Source organism: Tiliqua scincoides, chromosome 2 (assembly GCF_035046505.1).
Source record: "Tiliqua scincoides isolate rTilSci1 chromosome 2, rTilSci1.hap2, whole genome shotgun sequence".
Lineage (NCBI taxonomy): Eukaryota > Metazoa > Chordata > Lepidosauria > Squamata > Scincidae > Tiliqua > Tiliqua scincoides.
The window spans coordinates 48,877,301-48,898,738 of NC_089822.1; the positions used below are offsets into that span (position 1 = coordinate 48,877,301).

General features: G+C 42.7%; 1 protein-coding gene across 1 annotated transcript in view; it reads left to right on the top strand.

The window, feature by feature from the left end:
- The window catches only part of CAMK4 (calcium/calmodulin dependent protein kinase IV), a 130,380-nt gene that overhangs the window by 41,921 nt on the left and 67,021 nt on the right, over positions 1-21,438 (top strand). Inside the window, exon 2 of the mRNA XM_066612560.1 lies at positions 9,966-10,044. Within this exon, the coding sequence (XP_066468657.1) occupies positions 9,966-10,044 (79 nt within the window). The remainder of the gene's footprint in view (positions 1-9,965; positions 10,045-21,438) is intronic.

The following is a 21,438-nucleotide window of genomic DNA, read 5'->3' on the forward strand; positions in this document are numbered from 1 at the left end:
AATGAACAGCAATAAAAGAAAAGAGGGATAGAAATGTGGTAAAGAAATAAAATAGGAGCTATTAAAACTATCAAAAGACATTAAAAACCGGGGGGGGGAACCATTGTCACTTGGCCCCTAAATATTATCAAATTCAGTGCCATGCAAGCAGATAAGGGGAGGGAGTTCCGCAGCTGAGGTGCCAAGAAGGTAATAACCACTTTGGTTACCTTACTTCTCAAAATGCCCAGAGCCTAGCTTTCAACAATGAACTTTAATATTCAAGCAAGGTTGTATGGGACAGGTGAACCTTCAGATACCTGGCCCTATATTGATTAGGTCCTAAAATTTGAAGCTTTAGAAGTCAAACCAGCACTTTGGATTGTGACAAATTGGTAGTCACTAGTCAGTGAAGTTCTTTAAGCTCTAGTGAAATATGCTCGCTTGTGTCCCAATTAACAGCCTCACTGCTTTATTCTTGAGTCTGTGTAATATTACTCCATCGTTCCAAAACACTACTGTTCCATATTCTAGAAACATGGGTTACGAGTGATGATATTAACCATAGTAATGCACATACTCCATAAGAAAAAGAATGGAAGAAATGGGCGAAGAGACTACTACCTCAATTTGAGCAGTTAATGCAATCATTTTATTCTGCCTATCTGTCTTTCTCAGATAAAGGGTTTACTTTGTCACTTGCCATGCAGAGTATCTGCTGATCATCTACTCACATTAGGTATATCTGCCTGTGTAATTCTGTGGAATCTTTTTTTTTTTCTGAAACATGGTTGGTTGGAGGTTTGTGGACGTATAATTTAGAATACAATGCTATGTCTGCAACCAAAGGGCCTTACTCATAATGCTCAAAATTTGTGTGTATGGACTTGACATTACACTTCTGTTCCAATACTTGCTCTGTTATTAACTGATAATTCTGCAGATGAGACTACCAGATCTTTGTTCATTTTTGAAAATGGCCAACTCTGCCCTTCCTGTTGATGATTCTTCTGCTGCGCGAACAAAATTTATTACAAATTCATGAAGGCTTATATCTGTCAATGGCTGCATCTATTTCCAAAATACGTTGAGGATTTTGTTAGGAAAGCTGCATGGGGAAAAAAAATACAGCAAGGGTTTCAGCAAGAGCAGCTGCTTTTCTTGTGATTATATATTCACAGCACATTTTTATATTGATCCACATGGATTACTAAACAGCTGGCTCTTGCTTTGTATTCAGCATCATGCCTCTGTGCTTAAAGATTGTCATATATGCTCCCTTGCCACAAGGAACTTGCAGCCTAGACTGGATCAGAGTATGCCCCAGGTAGAAAGGGCAATAAAATTAAAAGGAAGGGAGGAGGTGAAGATGATTTTCTACAAAGTTTGGTCTGATGGAACTAAAAAATGTGCCTTTCTCCAGTTTTTATTGACTTTGTGTGTTTTCAGCTTTTCAAGAAGAAAGTGGAGACTTTCAAAACTTAGTGTAGTAGTCTGTTTAGGAAGTGGGATTTTGAGACTGCTAGCCTGAAGAGTACCTGGCCAGCCTAAGTAATTAACTAGAGCCTTCATTATGTGAATAAATTAACCCATAAAGCTGCCTTATCAGCTACTGAATTATAAAGCTACCAGATCAGACCATTTGGTTCTTCCTGGTCAGTAATGCCTACGCTGACTGGCAGTGGCTCTCCAGTATTTAAAAAAAAAAAAATCTTTTCCAACCCTGTCTGGGGATGTTGGGCACTGAATCTGCCATATTTAATGAAAACCTGTACAGTATAATAGAAACCGTGCTGTTGCTGGGGGGGGGGGCTGGTGCAGACTGCCCTGGATGACATTTTCTGGGGTTGGAAGATGATAGGCACACTGCTCAAGTCTCCACCGAGCAGAGTTCAGTGCCGGGTTTGGCAGTGGAAGGGTCATCCCTTCCCTTCCTTACTTCTGATGGGTGGCAAATCCCAACATTCTGGGAGCAGGTTTGCTATGGCATTATAATGCACTTACATAATCACATCACTGCTGAACTACTTCTAGATGCCGTGCTTTATGCCTGCATGCCAGGCACCACCGACCCCTGGTCCTCTGCTGGCAGCATCACTTGCTGCTTGTCATCGTGAATTGGGGGGGTTTTGTGCAGCAGAGGGGGTGTCATGCAGTGTGGGGTGACACCCACTCCAGGTGTACAATGTATTGAAAACGCAACTGAATACAAATAGTTGGCATGGTGTAATAATTTGCTAGGACTAGAGAAGACTAGGACTGGAGAGAATCAGTATCAAATCTCAACTCAGCCATGAGACCCACTGGGTGAATTTGTATGAGTGACTACCTTTCAGCCTAATCTTTCCCATAGATTTTTGTGGGTTGAAAATGGGTATGTATTCTGCCCTGAGCTCCTTGGAGGCAGGGTGGTTAAAAATGTAGTCCTTGATGAGGATTATCTCTCTAAAATGTGTATCTTTTAGATAAGCAAGAGGAATATGCTACACAGGGCTTTTTTTCTAATGGAATGTGGGGGAACGGGGTTCCGTCCCCTTTTTGCAAGGGCCCCTCCCCTTCGGAGGCATTCCAGGAAGGGGGGAGCAAAACAGAGGCATTCGCTGGGTGGGTGCTAGGGGGTGCAGGCAGGCACCTGGCCCCTGACCGCACAATGACCCCCTCCTGCCCCCATCTCCAAGCTCTCGCCTGAGCCCAGCCCGCCTCCCCTCCCCCCACGCTCTGCTTCCCCGCACAGCTTCCAAGCTGGTGGAGGGCGCGGGGGACACGCGCCAACGCCAAGGAGGAGGACGGGCAGCCAGCCAGCCAGGGAGACGGCCTGCAGCACCCACAGAATGCCCAGGTACTGGCTTGGCGGAGGAGGAGGGGAAGGAAGCTGGCTGGTGCAGCCCCCGTGCCAATCTGCAGCACGAGCCGAGGCGTATCTACTCAGAAGTAAGTCTCATTGTGCTCAATGGGGCTTGCTCCTGGGAAAGGGTGCATAGCCTTGCAGCCTGAAAGCCCAAGCCTATGCATGTCTACTCAGAAGTAAATTCCATTGTGTTCAATGGGGCTTCCTCCCGGGAAAGTGTCATAGCCTTGCAGCCTGAGTAGACAGGCAGAGGAAGGGCTCTGAGGCTGCAGTCCTCTCCACACTTTCCTGGGAGGAAGCCCCACTGCCTCTAATGGGACTGACTTCTGAGGAGACAGCCATAGGCTTTGGCTCTGAGGCTGCAGTCCTCTCCACACTTTCCTGGGAGGAAGCCCCATTGACTCTAATGGGACTGACTTCTGAGTAGACAGGCACAGGATTGGGCCCTGAGGCTGCCATCTTATCCACAGTAAGCCCCATTGACTCTAATGGGACTGACTTCTGAGTAGACAGGCACAGGATTGGACTCTAAGGCTGCCATCCTATCCACAGTAAGCGCCATTCACTAAAGTGGACTTCTGAGTAGACATGCATAGGATTGGGTTCTTAGGCTGCAATCCTAGGCAGTTTCCTGGGAGTAAGCTCCATTGACTAGAACGAGACTTACTTCAGAGTAGACATACCTAGGATTGGGCTCTTAATCCTGGCAGAGATATATATCTGCACCCGTTTTCACACGCTAAGGGCAGGTGAAAAGGGATTTTACGTGTGTACAACTTGCTGTCCAGCCTTGCCAGAGATCCTCCTCATCCTTCCCCCACAAGCATGCCCTCTGCCAGCCAGCATTTGCAGCTCCTCTCCAGCAATGCAGAGCAGCTGCTCAGGGCAGCAGAGAACATACAATTGCATGCCAAGCGCCTTCCCAAAGACACAGAGTATTCTGATACCTGAATTAAACCATATTTAATCACTTGTTTGCAAACGTAGCTGTTTCTGTGTGCACCTAAGGACCCCTCTCGTGTAAGAATTCTTTTTTTGTTCTTACTCCCACAGTTGCTTAGAGTAATTTTACTACATGGAACTCATGTAAGCCATTTTTTGGAAACCATGTTACCCTGCACATCCCTGATCTTGTTTGATCTTGGAAGCTAAGCAAGGTCAGGATGGGTTAGTACTTGGTACTAACTTGGTACTAACAGGGTACTTGGTACTAACAGGGTTAGTACTTGGATGGGAGACCGCCTGGGAATACCGGGTGCTTAGGCTTATACCATAGTCTTTCGAGACTGAAGGTTGCCAACCATTCACTGCTTCCTCTCCTCGAAGTAGTGCCACACTACATGCTACACGCTACAAGTGCACCTGTACAGTATTTTTCCCCATTTGTAGAAAAAGTAGCTGGGGGGAAGGAGATGTGGACATTGACAGCCCAATCCTATGCATGTTTACTCAGAAGTAAGTTCATCTTTAGGGGGGAAGCACATAAAAAATATTTTATTTCTCCAATAAAAAATGGTTTAAAAATAAATAAATAAAAGATTAACAAGTTGTGAGTTCCTGCACCTTTTTTTTTTTTTTTTTTTTTTTTTTTACAAAAAAAGCACTGATGCTACATATATATTTGTTAGATTTGTGGTGAAAGCACAAAGATTGAGGAGTAAATGCTTTAAATTGTCAAGATGCACATTTTATTTTGTGAAGTTTCTCTGTAAGACCTTTTACGGTATTCCCTGGTTTATAACTGCCTTTATAATGATACAGGTGTGCCCATCACTCAATGACAGGGATACATTCTCCTATCCCTGTTTTTATGTGATTAGGTCATTAAGTGAACATTCAGCCCAATCTAGTGCCTCTGTTGTGTAAACAGACACCCCCTGCCAGAAATTAGCTAGCTGTACAGGCTACTGGAGATAGATTGCCTCTTTGCATTAAGAGACTCTTTATTGTGTAAATAGACTCTCTGTTGCAGGCTACAGGAGACCTGATTGCCTCATTAAGAGCCTCTTTGTTGTCCTTTGACCACTGTTGTATATGAGATCTTTTTTTAAGCAGACAGTTGTTAAGCAATGCATACTTTTATATATTTTTCAGTGACTCTACTGGTTAAACAATAAATTAAAAAAATTAAAATAACTGCTAGGACAACAGCAACACAACTGCAGTTACTTTATAATGATTAAAAACTCCATTTGGACCATTATTTTGTGTGTGTGTGTGTGTGTGTGTGTGTGTGTGTTTTAACTCACAACTGCTGGAGGTGCAAACTGGAAAAAATAAGTGCTAGAAAAATGTTACCATCTTTTTCTAACTGCTATATCCATGCAGTGCAGTTATTGAAGTGTTAAGTGTAAGCTCACACCTGACTTTTATAAGTATACCTTTGGGATCACTTTAATCCAATACGTTTCACCACCAGTATATTCCAATGGGATGTCTCCACACTGTTGAAACCTTCAAATAAAAAAGTACATTGGGAAGAGGGCTGGAATGCGCAGAGCAGCTTACTGTCCTATTACAGGACAACATCTACTGTATGAGGTATCCAAAGTTGCGAAAAAATTTTTGTACCTCTTTGGAGACCATTTTAAACCCAAATTTGTAAGACTTGGAGAGTAATAAATATTATCCAACAGGCAGCTGGAGGAGGGGGCAATCCTTCAAGTACTGTACTTTGGTCCCAAACTGTTCAGTGCTTTTAGAGACCAATTCTAACTCCCCAATGCCAATGCAGCCATGCCAGTGGGGCACATGCTACATCCTGTGGGGGGGGGGGGAAGTCATAGAGTCCTCCTCAGGTTAAGGGAACTTTCATTCCCCCACCTCAGGTTAAGCCTCTACTTCCCCAATGGGTCTCCTTGAATCTACACCAGCTATTCTGCTGGTGTAAGTCTGAGAAGAAGGGAGAAGGAATGCGGATAGGATCCTGGCACAAGGTGCTGCCACTAGGATTCACTCCCTCGCTGCCCAGAAACTCCCTCTTCTCTTCCATACCCCATTTCTCGCACTGCCCATCCCCGTCACTCGCTTATCTTCTCTGCTGTGGGTAGCTAGTAGTGGCAGCAGGCTGTCTACAGTGCTACTATTTGTGGTGGTGGCTCTAAAATGGTTGTCAGCGGTGCATGCAGTGTGTTGCCAAATGGCCATTTACAACAGCAGAACCGCTGTTCTGCTGTTGTTAATGTTAGTTAGAATTGGGCAGTAAAGGTGCATCTTGAAATGCACCTAAAAACAGAGTTAGATTATAGTGGTGAAATTATTGTCCCACTTGATATAAAAAGCATAGTGAATTGCATCCAAAGAAAGCCATGAGTAGGTCCCACTAAAGTTAAAGAGATTTTAGATCATTATGACTAACGTATTAATTGCAGTGGTAGTTAGTCATGACTAACTTTTGTTGGATGAAGAGTCTTCTGTGCAAAGTTGTTTTGGAAATGGTCCTGTCTGAATAGCACAGCAGATGGTTTTGATTTAAACAATTTTGGATGTTCCAATTCCTAGCTGAGGTTTCTTTGATGTGCAGCAAATTCAGAACATCTTTTCTCTATTGTTTGCAAGTCTGGACAGACAAGCATAGATTTTTTCTTTTTATTGACATGCCAGACCAATAAAAACTCAACCTGGGAGCTACAAATCATAAATCCAAAGTCTAAAAGGACATTGAAACAATTTTAAAATAGAAGAACATGGTACTGCTTTACATGAGCTGTGAACCAAATGTCCATCACCAAATGCCCATGACCCAAACTGCATTTTAGTTTATTCCCTGTATTACTAAACCCATTCATGTGTGGACATTAACTTTGAATCAAGATCCTTTCTAGAAATTGGTTTTGATCTGTTGACATTCATGTGACTGCATAAAGAGGCAATTTGGTGTGCAGTGTTCTCACTTGATCAGTTCATCCTCTTTGCATCATTTTGTTTTTGTTTGGGTATTTGTGCCTTGATTAGATTAAATGGAAATGGAACTGATATCTACAAAATCCTTTTGCAGCTTCAAGACTTTATCCAGATGAAATGTCAGCATGATTGGATTTGTGCTGAATGTATCTGAATACAGTACAAAGTACAATTGCTTGATTTGCTAAACAAAATGCTTTCTTCTTTACTGAATGTGTTATGGCTGGTTTATGAATCACAGAGTGAAAACTTTCACTTTAACATTCTTTAACATTCAGACCAGCACAGCAGTTCCAGAAGTTCTGTCATTGCATTCAGTCTAAACATGAAAGTCACTTGGAAACTTCGGCTCATGCAGAATGCTGCTTCACAATTGCTGATTAGCACAAGGCATACAGAGCTATAATACTTGTGCTCCTGCATGTACTCTTGTTGCTGGTTTAAGTGCTGTTCAAGGTGTTGATTTTGATCTTTAAGGTCCAAAACACCTTGGTACCAGAAATCCTAATGGTTCACTTCTCCCCCCCCTCCACAAAATTGCCCATTACCTGAAATAATCAGGCACTTTTGCATGTGCCAAGAGAAGTACATCTAGTGGCATATGTCTGGTGACAACACATAAAAGACCATTCTCAGTGGTAGTTTCCAAACTTTGGAGCTCCTCCCCACAGGATGTAATGTCATTGTCATGGCTACTACAGTTTCAGCAGCAACTGAAAACTCTTCATGCATTGGTGTAGTGCCCTATCTTGCTCTATGGATCCACTGCTGGTTTGGCTCCCTGGAGTTCCCAATGTGACCAGTGATGACATAATCACCAGGAACTACAGGGGCTATGGAGGCTGAGGAGGGCTAGTCAAGCCAGACAGTTGGGAGAGGGTGGAGCTCAGAAAGTTAGGTGGGTTTAAAAAGGAAGGAAGGAAGGAAGGAAGGAAGGAAGAGGAAGCAGTGGCAGAGAGGTTGGATGGGGTGAGCGTTACTAGGGGAGAAGGTAAGCAATAGTGAGGTATGGAAGAGAAGGAGGGTTATAAGAGAAGGAGCATGCTTTTCTCTTAAGTACCTTTCTGAATCCCCTTGTTGGGTATTACTAGTTACTCCATTCAATGTTGTCAAGTTTGTGACCATCCAGCCAGGTCCAGACATTTTTCACCAGCCAACTTGTACTTCTTTCAACCTCTTCCCCATTTTGTTTCGATCAGTGGTTCTCACACACATATAGCACTGGGGTCCACTTTTTAAAATGAGAATTCATCAGGACCCACTGGAAGTGATGTCCTGACTGGAAGTGACGTCATCAAGCAGGAATTTTTTTTTTTTTTTTTGCAATCCTACCCACACATACCCAGGAGTAAGTCCCATTGACTGTCATTGTTAAAAGCATACACACAGTACCCCGTTAAAAGTAGAGATTTGAAACATTTCCCCAATACAGTCACATACCATGCTAGCATCAAATCTAATATATTAAAAATAAAATATTGAAATGAATGGGGACCCACCTGAAATTGGCTTGCAACCCACCTAGTGGGTCCTGACCCACAGTTTCAGAAACACTGGTTTAGATAATTTTCCTTTTATATTTTAATAAATCTGTTATATGCTGATTTTTTTGTCTGCCTATTCAATATTCACTGGTAATCAAGAGGGTTGACCCTTCTTTAGAACTGCTCGAGTACACAACTGTGATTTGTGACACAATCCTGTTGTGCCTCTGTGCTGGCAAAGTGAGTGCTCCGCTGGTACAGACTGTCACAAATGTGCCATAAAGCACTTTGAGACAGAGTTGGAGTTGGTAGCATTGGCGGGAAGACCTACACCATCCTGCTAGTGCCAGTGCAGGACCCAGCGCATGCCCGGCACAGTAAATTCTGTGCTAGGCAGCATAGTGGTGGGGAACGGTGGTGTAGGGCAGGGAGGGGTTGGGGTGGGTGAATTGGGCCTCGGGAGAGGTGTGATCAGCAGCACTGGTGCATACTATATCCTATCTCCCTTCCCAGGCCAGATCCCCCAACATGGATCTACAAATTCTGCCTTCCCTAAAATCATGCATCTTGGATTGTTTTGTAAGTAATTTATGAGGACCTAACATGACCCTAATGTTCAAATCCAAAAGGCATTCCTTTTTTTCTACCAGTTATCATCCCCTTCCATTACTGCACATCTTTCTGAGAGGAGATGGAATCACACATATGTCTTGTAGAAACATTGATGCAAGAATGTTATCTGTCGGACACTGCCTGAACAAAAACCAGGCAGGGATGAGCTTTGTACAGTGGGCCCTCCGTATTTGCAGGCGATCCATTCCCGAACCCCCTACGGTTACAGACTGCTGCAGATAATCAAATCTGCAGGACCTGAAAAACTGGAAGAGGCTTTTGGCAGACCTTGTGAGGCACAAGATCTCCCTGCACCTCAGAAGGCCTGCCAGAGTCTTCTGAAAGGCACTTCTGATTTGGTGAAAACTAGAAATGCCTTGGGGAGGCTGCATACATCTGGTCTTTTCAGGGAGGTCATGTGAGGCCCTCCAGCCTCGGCCCTCCAGCTTGATCATGAAAATAGGGTACATATAGATAAATGGCAGCTAGAAGAAAGCCACAGATTCAGCATTAGAGAAAAAGGTAAATGCATTCATATTCAAAGAGTTACTCCAAATAATGTTTACAGTACTGCAACACGTATATTCCATTTAAGAGAGCATGTCATTTAATTCTGTTCTTGTTTTTGATTAATTAGAAGTGTGAATGAATAGTTGAAGACTTAAAAGAACTAAGAAATTCTCAAGACTGACAGTTGAAGATTGCATTTTCCAGTGTGTTAAAGTATTTCCAACATTAAAATTATAATTCACCTGTAGAACAAAGAGAGCTGGTAATAAAACAATTTTCTGTTCTGCAGGAGAATTATGATGTCACTGTCATTCGTGTCTTTTTGCTATTGATGTGAACTCAGAATATGTAGCCCCCGGATTGAGATTATGAGCACAATTCCTTAGTGCAGATGTGGAATTGTAAGGAATATAGCTGAAATAAATCTAAAACTAACGTTTGAATTCAAAGCTGAAAATAGAAATAGGATAGTGAATAATCTGAAGATAATATCTTTTATATTTTGAATTTCAGATTTTGGAGCAAACTGCTGCTTTGGAGTGAAATCTAAGTGTTAACCCATGATTTATAATGTTATATAGTTCCATTCAATGTATCTGAGCATGAAATTGTGCTCTCTTTCTTTACAGGGGTGCTACATCTATTGTCTACAGATGCAGGCAGAAAGGAACACAGAAGCCGTATGCTGTTAAAATCTTGAAGAAAACTGTAAGTTTCATTTGTCTTAATCATGCATTTATGTTACAGAGTTCTACTTCAGAAGGCTAGGAATAAAATACATATGTATTCATTCTTTTAAGTGCACAGTCTGCCAATGTATAATTTTCTGCTGCTGATTAACATGTACATCAGCAAACTTTAGACAGAATCTGATCCTGAAGACTTGCTATGCGTTTATTTATCTTTTGTATAAGTTAATGTTCTCTCTGTGTTCTCATTTATATTGTAAAGTGGCTAGAGGAGAACAAGAGTAGGCGGAAGACACCAATGGCCAAAGTCCTGATGAGAACAAAGAGATAAAAAACTGTGGGGTGGAGACAGAGAGATGCTTCAAACTGTTTTATATGTCACAGAGGCTTCCTGGTTGAGTTCAGTACACTGTGGGAAGCAGAATCTTCTGTACAGACATGGGTGTGGGAGGAAGAGAAAAAGAATCGTATCACCGCAAAACTGCATGCAACAGGGCTCTTGCAGGAGAAGCAAGGAAGAATGCCATAGCCTTAGTTGCTATAGAAGGTGTCAACCTTGCCTTCTGTCTTGTGCATGCAAGGTGCAGTTGGACCTGAGAAGAGCTCTAGTTCTCACTTTATGCTGCTGGAATGGTATGACATTCATTAATTGATAATAATAACAACAACAACAACAACAACAACAACAACAACAGGTATTTATATACTGCCTTTCTTGGTCTTTATTCAAGACTTTATTCAAGGTGGTTTACATAGGCAGGCTTTATTAAATCCCTATTAAATAGGGATTTTTACAATTTCAAAGAAGGTTCTTTCTTTCAAGAACGACTACATTCAAGGTGTTTCATTCCGATCTGGCTTCACATTCTGGCCTCCATCCTCCCCCGATCAGAGCAGATGGAATTGCTCGGCTTCAGCTTGTCAGCTGCTCCAAGGTCGCACGGTGCCGGTGGCCTCGAACTGGCGACCTTGTGGATGTTATCTTCAGGCAGACGGAGGCTCTACCCTCTAGACCAGACCTCCTGCCCATTTGATTTCATCCATTCATGTTGCTGCATGCCAACTGGTGGTCTCAAAGAAAAACTTAACCGGGAGCTACCAACCCAAGAATATTTTGGCTCTAATACATAAGTAAACTGTGAAAATAAGCCAATAATTATCAAACAGTTTAATTGCATCATCTAGGAACTCGCACATAGAGGTGTTCAAAAATGGTGTTTTTTTAAATTGTTGAGTTAAAATGCAAATTGTGGAGTTTGGGGTTTTATTTATTTATCAGCAAAAACTAACACCTCTACCTAGTAATTGCCTATAGCATTTTAGACAGGTAATACAGGTGGTGCCTTGGTATCCACGGGAGAACCTTTCCTGGACCCTTGCAGATACAGAAATCTGCAGATAATCAAATCTGTGTATTGCATCACCTAGATTCTCCAATCACAACTGGAGCTCAGCTGAAAACTGGAAGTGCCTATTTTTGGCCTTCCAGAGGCCTCAGAAGGATTCCTGAGGGTTGGGGGGGGGGCACGTACAGCCTCTCTGGCCCTCAGAAGGGCCTCCAAATGTGATCAGCGGATAACAGATGGGCGGATCTGTGGGTTTGGGACCCACAGTGAGGTAAAACCATGGGTCCTGAGTCCGCAGATAAAGAGTTCCCACCCTTAGTAGTAATAATAAAGAGATGTCAATGGGATTTAACTGAGTGAAAGGTTTGTGCCCCCTCTAAAAAAGATACCATCCCTAATCACTGGAGAAAACTTAGGCTGAAATCACTTACACACTTAGCTGGAAGGAAGTCTCATTGAATTCAATCAAATATTCCTCCACGTACCTTCACAGCAGTCCCTGTATCTAGTGCTGTATCAACTTACTGCACTCCAGCATTATGAATGAGTTCTTATGCTATAGTTAACATCTTTAACTAGAAAGAAGATTAGTCTTGGAGGTCAGTAGCTCCTAGCTTCCTTTTGAACAGGGTTTTTGCCCTCTCTAAGCTCAGTTTTACATTCAGCTTTACATTTAGGTAGAATGATGCAGTTGCCTGCTTGAGGGCAGCAGCTTTTAGAAAACCGTCAAAGGGCAGAAAATAGTTATTTAGTTTATTTGTTTCTATATTTGCTACTGAAGGGGCACTTGGATTTTTGCGTTTATTTAAATTGAACCTCAATATAACTAGAAACAAGAGTAAAGACTGTGTATGTAGAGATTTGTTAATTTCTACTACTAGTAGGTTAATGGCAGGCATTATTCTGCTTTCTAGTATGCAGTACTTTAAAAACTGGGTGTTATGGTGTGTTCTCTGGGTGCAGAACATTTTATGTTATTTTAAAAATAGCATTAGGATTAAAAATTCAAAAGAAGTACAGTCAGGAGACTCATCCAGAGTTGGTGATTATGTAAGTGCCTGGAAATGCCTGAAAACAGTTGCTATGATCTGAGCATCATGTTTAGCTCTGGAACCTCAGATAAGCGAGGGGGTTTTCAAGGTAATAAACAGATCTGAGGGAGATGAAAGAACTGCAAGTAATTTGATACCAGAAAACAACAAAAGGGGAAGGAAGGCCAAGCCACACACCCTTCCTTTTCATCCAGAGTTTTAAGATACCAGATATACAAGGAGCCAGGATGGTGTAGTGGTTCTGGTGTTGGACTTTGACCTGGAAGATCCAGCTTAAAATCCCCACCTGGACACAAAGTTTCCTGGGTGACCTTGGGCCAGTCACTATCTTTCAGTCTAACCTACCTCACAGGGTTGTTGTGAGGACACAAGGAGGGAAGGAACCATGTACATCATTCACATTGAAAAAAGTGAAAAAGATCTATCCCAGGCAGCATTATCAGATTTTAGTGGGCATGGTGGAAAACATATGGCAAGATGCCATAGTGGCAAAATAGCCACCTGCAGCTGCTGGGGAACTGAGGTGGATGGAGACTCCCTCATTATCCATAGATTTGGTATCCATGGTTTTGGCTCACTACCAGTTCCAAACCCGAAATGGGAGGACAACCATTCACACCCAGGAGGTCCTGTTTGGGTTGGACTGCAGATGTCTTTATCCACAGTTTTCGGCATCCATGGGGGTTCCAAGAAGAGAACCCCTGCAGATGCCAAGGATCAACATGTATTCAGTGCCAGGAGGTGGTGGAGGGAATTGCAGCCAGCAGTGTGAAAGGTGCACAGTTGTTGTGGAAGTGCACATTGTTATGCCCCTGCTGTTGTCAGTAGCCCATGCATGTTTCAGTGTGTCTGTTCACTCAGTGACTCTGCACTTCCGCGGTACTGGCTGCAACTCCCTCTTTTATCTTCCATCATCTCAGTGTAGGGAAAAGAATTCTCTGCCCATCTTGATCACCCCTCAGTGGCAAACGGTGAATTATTACAATTGGGATTATCTGACACCAGGACGTATGTGTGCGTGCGTGCGTGCGTGCCAGGGATGGACAGAGAAAGGCAGGAGTTGCTGCAGCTGCCTTTTCTTCTACCACAAAAGGAGCTTTGGCTTTCTGACTTAGCAACTCTACTCCTGGAAATAAAAACATGTGGTCTAAAACATAGAAAGAAATGCCTCCCCCACCCACATGGTAGTCCTGCAGGTAGTCCCTTCATTTCTGACTTACAGCAGAATTCTGTGTATGTTTATTTGTAAGTAAGTCCAACTGTGTGGAGTGGTAGTTACTCTCACAAAAGAATGCATAGGGTTTCAGCCTAAGATTGTGAGGCCCTTGAGGACCAATATATTTGTGTTGGGAAAAACCAGCGTAAGCCACTCGGACACCATGAGATAGAGTGGAACACAGAAACTACTAAATAATAAGAAACATCTATATATTGCTTTCTGAGTGTGCAAAGCATCCTTACAGTAACTCTGTAAGTAAGGTAGGTGTTATTATCTCCATATTGCCTAAGGCTATCTAGTGAGAATTCATGGTAGACAAAAGGTTTGACATAATTTTTTTAGCAGGGGGAGAGTAACTGGCCCACCTCACCCCAGCACTGTCTGTTCTAGTGGCTGTCTGCTGGTATTCATTTGCATCTTTTTAGATTGTGAGCCCTTTTGGGACAGGGAGCCATTTAGTTATTTGATTTTTCTCTGTAAACCGCTTTGTGAACTTTAGTTGAAAAGCGGTATATAAATACTCTTAATAATAATTAATAATAATTCTGTTTGTTACAGTCTAATCCTAATAGGGCCTTATACAGCTGGAGCTAGAGTTCTTGCAGCATAAGGTCCTTTATGACTGTTGCAGAGCAAAACATGCCCTTCCACACAGCCTGGCTGTCACTGCAGGAGGTGAGAGGCCAGTCCATATACATGTCAGTCCGTCCGCATGCCAGTAAGTCAGTGCAGGGGGTGGGAGAGAGTCAGGGAGGGAGGAGGAGGAATGGGGCAGAGATTGGGGCAGGGAGGAGGGTGGATCGAGGCTGGGAAGGGGACAATATCAGTGGCAGCAGCACTGCCTATATCCTTTTTCTCCTTCCCAGCCTTGATCCACTTTCCTGGATTTGCACCAACTATGCAGCTATATAGCTGATGCAAGGCTTGAATAGACCTATCCAGATTGCAAGGACTTACATGCAGGCAAGGTACTCTTACCCCAAAGGAGACTTACTGCATCTGAAACTCCCCTGCAGGATATAGTGCATGCCCCATTTGCTTTGGATGCATTGCTACATAGGGAGTTGTGTAGGATATGTAGGAGTTACCTCCAGCCTTTAAGGGGTTGGAGGGGAGGCAGCGATGCAACCCTCAGGATTGTGCTGCTGCTAGGAACAGAAGGGGGGTTTCATTACCTCCTTCAGGCAACACTGGCATGGGGGGGTTCAGGGAGCCCAGCGGATGCCTTCAAAGGACTCATCAAACCTCAGTACTTGAAAAAAAAGTGATTGGAACCTACTTCTGGTTTTCATTCACTCACCTGGAAAAGAGCTTCTATACCTTTTTTTGTTTCTGAAGCTTGGAGAGCCTTGCGGAGGCATCTGCAGGGCTCTTCACACACCCCGAATGCCAGCACTGCTTGTAGGAGATAAGTAAACCCCCTTTCTGTTCCCGGCAGGAGTGCAATCCTGGGGATTGTGTTGCTGCCTTAACCCTACCTCCACACCTACTTAGGTGGTTTCCCAACTCCCTTGCAGGATTCATAGCTATAATGTGGTGTAAGTAGATAGATACACTTAGGGTCATGCTAAGCACATGCAGCAAACCACACATATGTTAAGCACAAGTTTACCCTATTCACATATGAAGCAGGTTGGAGGGTCTGCTCTCTTAACAAAAAGGGGCACATGGAAAGAGGAGTGACTGGTTTCTTTTTTTCACAGTGCTCCAGAACCTTTCTCCCTGTTTGGCTCTGATTCTGGAAGTGAACTGAGCAAAGAGAAAATGACTTAGGGCGCAGTCCTAACCCCTTATGTCAGTGCTTTCCAGCACTAACATAAGGGCAGTGCAGCTTATGTGCAACATAACATTCCCTTACTTTGAGGAGGCCTCCGTGAGTGACACCCAACTGCAGGATGCAGCACACGTCCCATTTGCACCACTATGCCAGTGATAGAAAGCACTGACATAAGGGGTTAGGATTGCAGCCTTAGAGTATTAGACTACAGCAAAATAAGGCAGAGGAGCAGGCTTTCCTCCCTGCACACTCCTTTTTGTTTAACGAATAGACTCCACCCCTGTGTGAACAGACCAAATTTTTGTTTAATATATTAATATATACCTGCACTCTTAAACTCTTAAATATCAACAAATTTGTATTATAAAATATTGTATTATAAAATATTGCAGGTATTAATCTTTTTTGCTAAAGGCAAAAGTAAATCTCTACTGTGGGACTTTGTTTTTGTTTCTACTGAACAGACGAACAAAGTTACCTTTGATTTTTGTAGGTTGTTAACTCTCAAGAAAATATGATGGCATTATAGAAAATGAAAGCACAGTGCAATGCAACAATCCGAGGACAAGCAGAATGTTATAGATTATTAGGAAAATGTATAACAGTGTTACCGATGATATTGTCCAACTGTCTTTCTAAATTAATGTGTGTAGCTCTACCCCCTCAGCTTAAAAATTATTATAAGCTTGTCCATCCACAGCCTCTGCCAGGCTCAGGCTCAACTTTACAATAAAAAAAGTTCCTTCCGTTTTTCTCGTAAAACTGGAAGTGTTGCTTTTAATACTTTATAAGGTGTTGAAGACTGAGGAAGCCCTCCAGGGAAGCCTTCTTCATTGTAAAGCTTAGTCGGAGCCCACCAGATATCTGTGGTCTCTGCTGGGCTCAGAGGACCCTCCGGAGGCATGCGCCGGGGCCCACCAACCCAATATGTGGATAAGTGATACAGGATCCATGGATATGGGATCCGTGGATATGGGGCTCCCCTGTATTATGGAAATGGTTGATGTGCAAAGAAGGAACAAGCCTTGAAGTATATGAAAAGGGTTCATCTCCGTTATTGACTGCTGATTTTCCACCCACCTTGCCTGGTTCTGATCCTCTCCTAGACTACTGTCAACCAGTTAGATTTGTTACTGTCTGGTTTTTAATGGACTGTAATGAATACTCACCCTTTTTTTTCCCCAGGCTGAAAATAGAGCTTTTGGAATCACTGAAATATTTCTTGAAAAACCCTTAATATTCACCATTTGCTGTCATTGTTTTCCTTCTTTGTTGCTTCTTCAGTGCAGTTTTTCTTCTTCAAATTACAGCATATTTATCTTTCTTATTTGATCGCATGGACCATCTCAATCAATCATAGTGAACAGGGTGATTTCACTGCACCATTCACTCAATCAATTTGGCTGTATGAAGGCATCACTGGAGAGACTTAGCCAATTGAGAGTAAAAGTATTAGTCACATGGGTAAGCCCAGTCAATTGGATCACTGATTGCCTGTACTCTTCCCCCACTCTGCAAATAATTTCAAACCCTTTCAAAGTGTTCCTTCTCAAAATGACCAAATTGGGGGGGGGGCACTTTTTGACCGCATAAATGTTCACAAAAGCCCTACCCTTTCAAATTGGTCCTGATCAGCTTATTGACAAACCTCAGTGCGGTTTTTCTCAGTGTTCTGAATGAAGATGACAGTTTATTAGCTCTGTAAGCCTCTATTCTACCTTCACAATAGCCCTGAGAGAAAGATTATGCTGAACAATAGTGACTTGCAGAGGCTACCCACTGGCTTTTATGTCTGAGCAGGACTTGAACTTGGATTTCAGGGAATTATAATTTCCTGATGCTACAGTCCAATTTTAACCAGTGTATCATGCATCGTTCTTTTTTTTTTTTTAAGGGCCCTTTCTGAAACTTTCTATTCCTGTGGCTACAAAGTAAATCTAAAACCATGATTGAATTAAATGTAGTAGGTACCAAAGGGCCAAACTACTCATTACATTCAAATATATGTGACTGTACCTTGAATTGTCCTTTTTGGCTTCAGAAGCCACTTCTGGAGAACATTTATTTTTTTAAAAATTGCAATGTTAAGAGGTCACTTTCCCTGTGGCTTTTTTCTGCCCCAATTCACCTTGTAACGGTCTTACTCCACCACACTTTAAAATGCACATTTTTACCCCTGTAAGGAGAAAATCCAATTGGGGGCATTTTGAAGTGGGGAAATTGAGATCAGGGAAATTGTTAAGTGCCCTTCTACCATCACCTCTCTGCCACCAAAACATCTGTCCAGATAAGTTTTCCTTTACAGGAAGTCGTTGTTGAAGCATTTGACCCTTAGTAAGAGATTATTTGAAGCTCATGTTTTAAATTAAGTTGAAGAGCTTTAAAAAAGCACATTGAGAAAAACAAAGTCTGTTTGTATTATTAGTATAAGCAGGTAACACTTCTTCTTTTTTGAGATCTAATGAGTGATTTCTCGGCAGCAGAGAGGGGGGCCCAAAACCAGCAATGTTAGGATTCCATTTTCCCTACTAGGTGATATTTCCCAGGCAGAATTTTAATCAGGCCAGCGTAACAGTGGTAGGATCAGGAGATGTGCAGACCAAGGTTCCAATCCTGAGCTGGGCCAGTGCCAGCACTGATCTCCAGCACCGGTGTCGGGTGTTGCAAACATGCCATAAAGCACCCTGTGCCAAATCAGTGCCAGTGCTGGCCCAGTGCCAATTGATGCTGAGCTTAGCACTGGCTGGCCACTGGCCAGAGCTAGGTAAGAGATCTGGGCAGCAGAAGGCCTTAAGGGGTAGGGGAGGGTGGGGCAGGAGGAGGAACAAAGCGGAAGGAGCGGGAATGGCAGAGCTCTGCTCCACCAGATCCTGAACTCCGTTTTGGGCTGTCTGACCTGGCATAAAGTCTCTTAAGTCTTTGCTGGCAAAATAGCCAGCACAAAATTGAGAAGCCCTGTTGTGGGGCTTGGGGCTTTCCCTGGGGGAAGGGGACAGAAGACCTCCGGCAGCTGCCATGGTGCTGCAGTATGCAGCAGTAGCCGCTTTGGAACCACTGCACCAGTGGCAGCACCGCCTTTCGGACTGGGCTGTCAGTTTGTTCCTAGTACCACTGTGATTAGTCCTTCACAGGCTGCCAGTTTGGCTCATATGCACAAAGTTGTCTTTGAGCCTTAAGCAAATGTACTTGGGGAGCAAATATCAGTATTCCACCATCTATTACCGAAAGTTAATAACTTTATTAGGTTGTAAAAGTATAACAGATGATTCTATTAATGCCTGTATCTTCAGTATAAAGTCTCATAAGCTGCTTGTTTAGTATTATGGTACCTTAAAGACCTTTCCTATTTTTGCTGTGGCCAATTAACACAGCTACCCCTCTGTTACTTCTGAGTACTGTCTTCCGTCACAAACATTTTCAGGTTGCTGTTCTATTCATTGGTTCTTATCTTCATCCCTGCAACTAATTATCCAGTTACTCAATCACTGGGTAACTGAGCAGTCACTGTGATAACCCACCGTGGGAGGAAGAAGGAGTCACTATAATAAGACGGAGAAGGAGGAGTGTGGTGGTCACCTGCCAAAAATAAATAACAGCCTGGCTGATTTGTAGCTTCTCCTGCAGGAAACTTTGAAGACATGCAACCAAAAGAATAATGACCACACCGTGAAGGGAATCATCTGGAAATGAAGGGGTCTATGAGTTTCTCATAGAACAATAATTGTAAAAATTTCATTTGTAAAAAATAAAAAGGGTTTGGTGATAGCCTCCTATGTGAACTGCCTTGAGTGTAAGACTCTCCCTCATTGTGAGAGTCAGTGAGTAAGATGGTCTTCAAATACTGTCTAGTAATAACAATACTTGCATACCACATTGTGTATGACAATCACAACAGCAAAACGATCAAATGTTTTGTGGTACAAGATATCATCATGTTTTGAATTCTGAGGAAGTGTAGTATTCCTGCAACAGAAGACCTTGAGGGATGTCTTGATTCCATGCATCAAACAAATAAAACATACATTCACACACTCAGTCATTTGGGAGTAGCTTCTCTGAAGTGCAGTGCCAAAATTTCCAGTGGTGTTTCTGTAAACATGACAATTTTCTGGCTGGGGCTAATCGTGTAAATCTTTTTGACGGATTGTCCCTCCTTTTCCAAGTCTTTGCTCCCAATTCAAAGCCAGACAATTATTGTGTACAGATTTCTCTGTGGGGCTTTTACATTTTTATGGTTTTATTCTTGCCATATCAGATGTTTTTATCTGCTTTGTGTATCGTTATTGTTGTTAATTATTTTCATTGTATTTTATTACAGTTATTTTATATTTTTGATGTTTTATTACATTAACTGCACAAAGTTTTTAAGTGCTGAAAAAGTGGTTTATAAGTGTTTTAAATAAAATTTTAAAACAAAACCTGTACATGTATTGTAATGAAAAACAGTCACACTGAAGGACTTTTAGATTTAGAATCATTTTTGTCTAGTTATGACTTAAGTATCTCATAATATCCAAGAATTTTAAATTAACTACTCTTTAGATTGCAACCTGTGAGTGGTGTATATAGAGTTCATTTTAAAATGGAATATATGTTCACATTCCAGAACTAATGGAGACATCCAATAGAATGCACTGACAATTTTTTTTTTGCTATGTTCATAGATGTCTGCATAGAGGTTGTCAGCAAAGTTTTAGTGCAAGCTTTCTTGCATTTTCTTGGCCCCTTAGGAGATGTAAATAGAGGCAGACAAAATGCATACTATTATGTCTGCATCAAATTTGGAGGCCACATTCACACACACAGTCTAGGGGAGTAGCTTCTCTGGAGTGCATTGCCAAAAGTGCCTGTGATGTTTCTGTAAATATGACAAGTTCCTAACTTGCATAAATCTTTTTGACTGATCATCCCTCCCACTCCAAGTTCTTGTCTCCTGTCCAAAGCCAAACAATAGTTCATTCCCAAAATTCAGGTTGTGATTACCAGCTGCCAACACCACCACCTGGATGCCTACAGTGTAAGGATTACATTTACTGGTATTTATGTCCATAAAATATATGCTTCCATCACCTGCTACCTCAGTGGTTTCCAGTCTGTGCACTCAGAAGGATGCCATTCAGCCTCTTTCTGGCTTACTGGGCAGAGACTGTGCAAAATCTTGTTCTATTCTCATGAGATATTGCACAGTGCTGGCGCCGCAACATAGTGCCATGGATGAGTTTGGAAACCATTGTGCTACCTGAAGGACTTACAACCCAATCCTATGCGTGTCTACTCAGACGTCAGTCCCATTTTAGTCCATGGGGCTTAATCCCAGGAAAGTGTGGATAGAATTGGGCTGTCCAGCTGCAATCCTAACCACACTTTCCTGCAAGTAAGCCCCATTGAACAAAATAGGACTTACTTCTGAGTAGACCTGGTTAGGATTGTGCCCTAAGTCATTAGGGGGGCCAGGGCAGCAATGAAATCCCCAGGATTGCATCACTAAAAGGTTTGGCTTTCACTTACAGTGGGCTTCAGCAAGCAGCAGGAGTTGTTGGGAGCCCTGCACAGTCCTCTGCAGGGCTCCCTGAGGCAAAGAATGTTGACAAACAGTGCACGCAGACTTTACTGGTTGCAGGGCGAAACCGGAAGTGGTTTGTACGCACTGTTTGTCAACAATTTAAGCCTCGGAGAGCCCTATGGAGGGCTGTGCAGCTCCTCCTGCTTGCTAAAGCCTACTGTAAGTGAAAGCACCCCTCCTTACCCTCCTTAGCAACGTGATCCTGGGGATCACATCACTACCTCCCCCTCTTCCCCTGCCCCTTAACAGTATGGGGGAAGCTTTACACAAGCTGGTGGGTTACGACCCACCAGTTTGAGAAACACTGTGTTACTGTATTGCTGATGATAATTAAAAAACACTGTGAAAATAATAAATAAGAAAAGAAGCAGTTTAGGGTTGGAAAGGAAAAAAATAACCAGTAATGTAGAACACTTGCTTTGTGTGCAAAAGGTGCCAGATTCAATCCTCAGCATT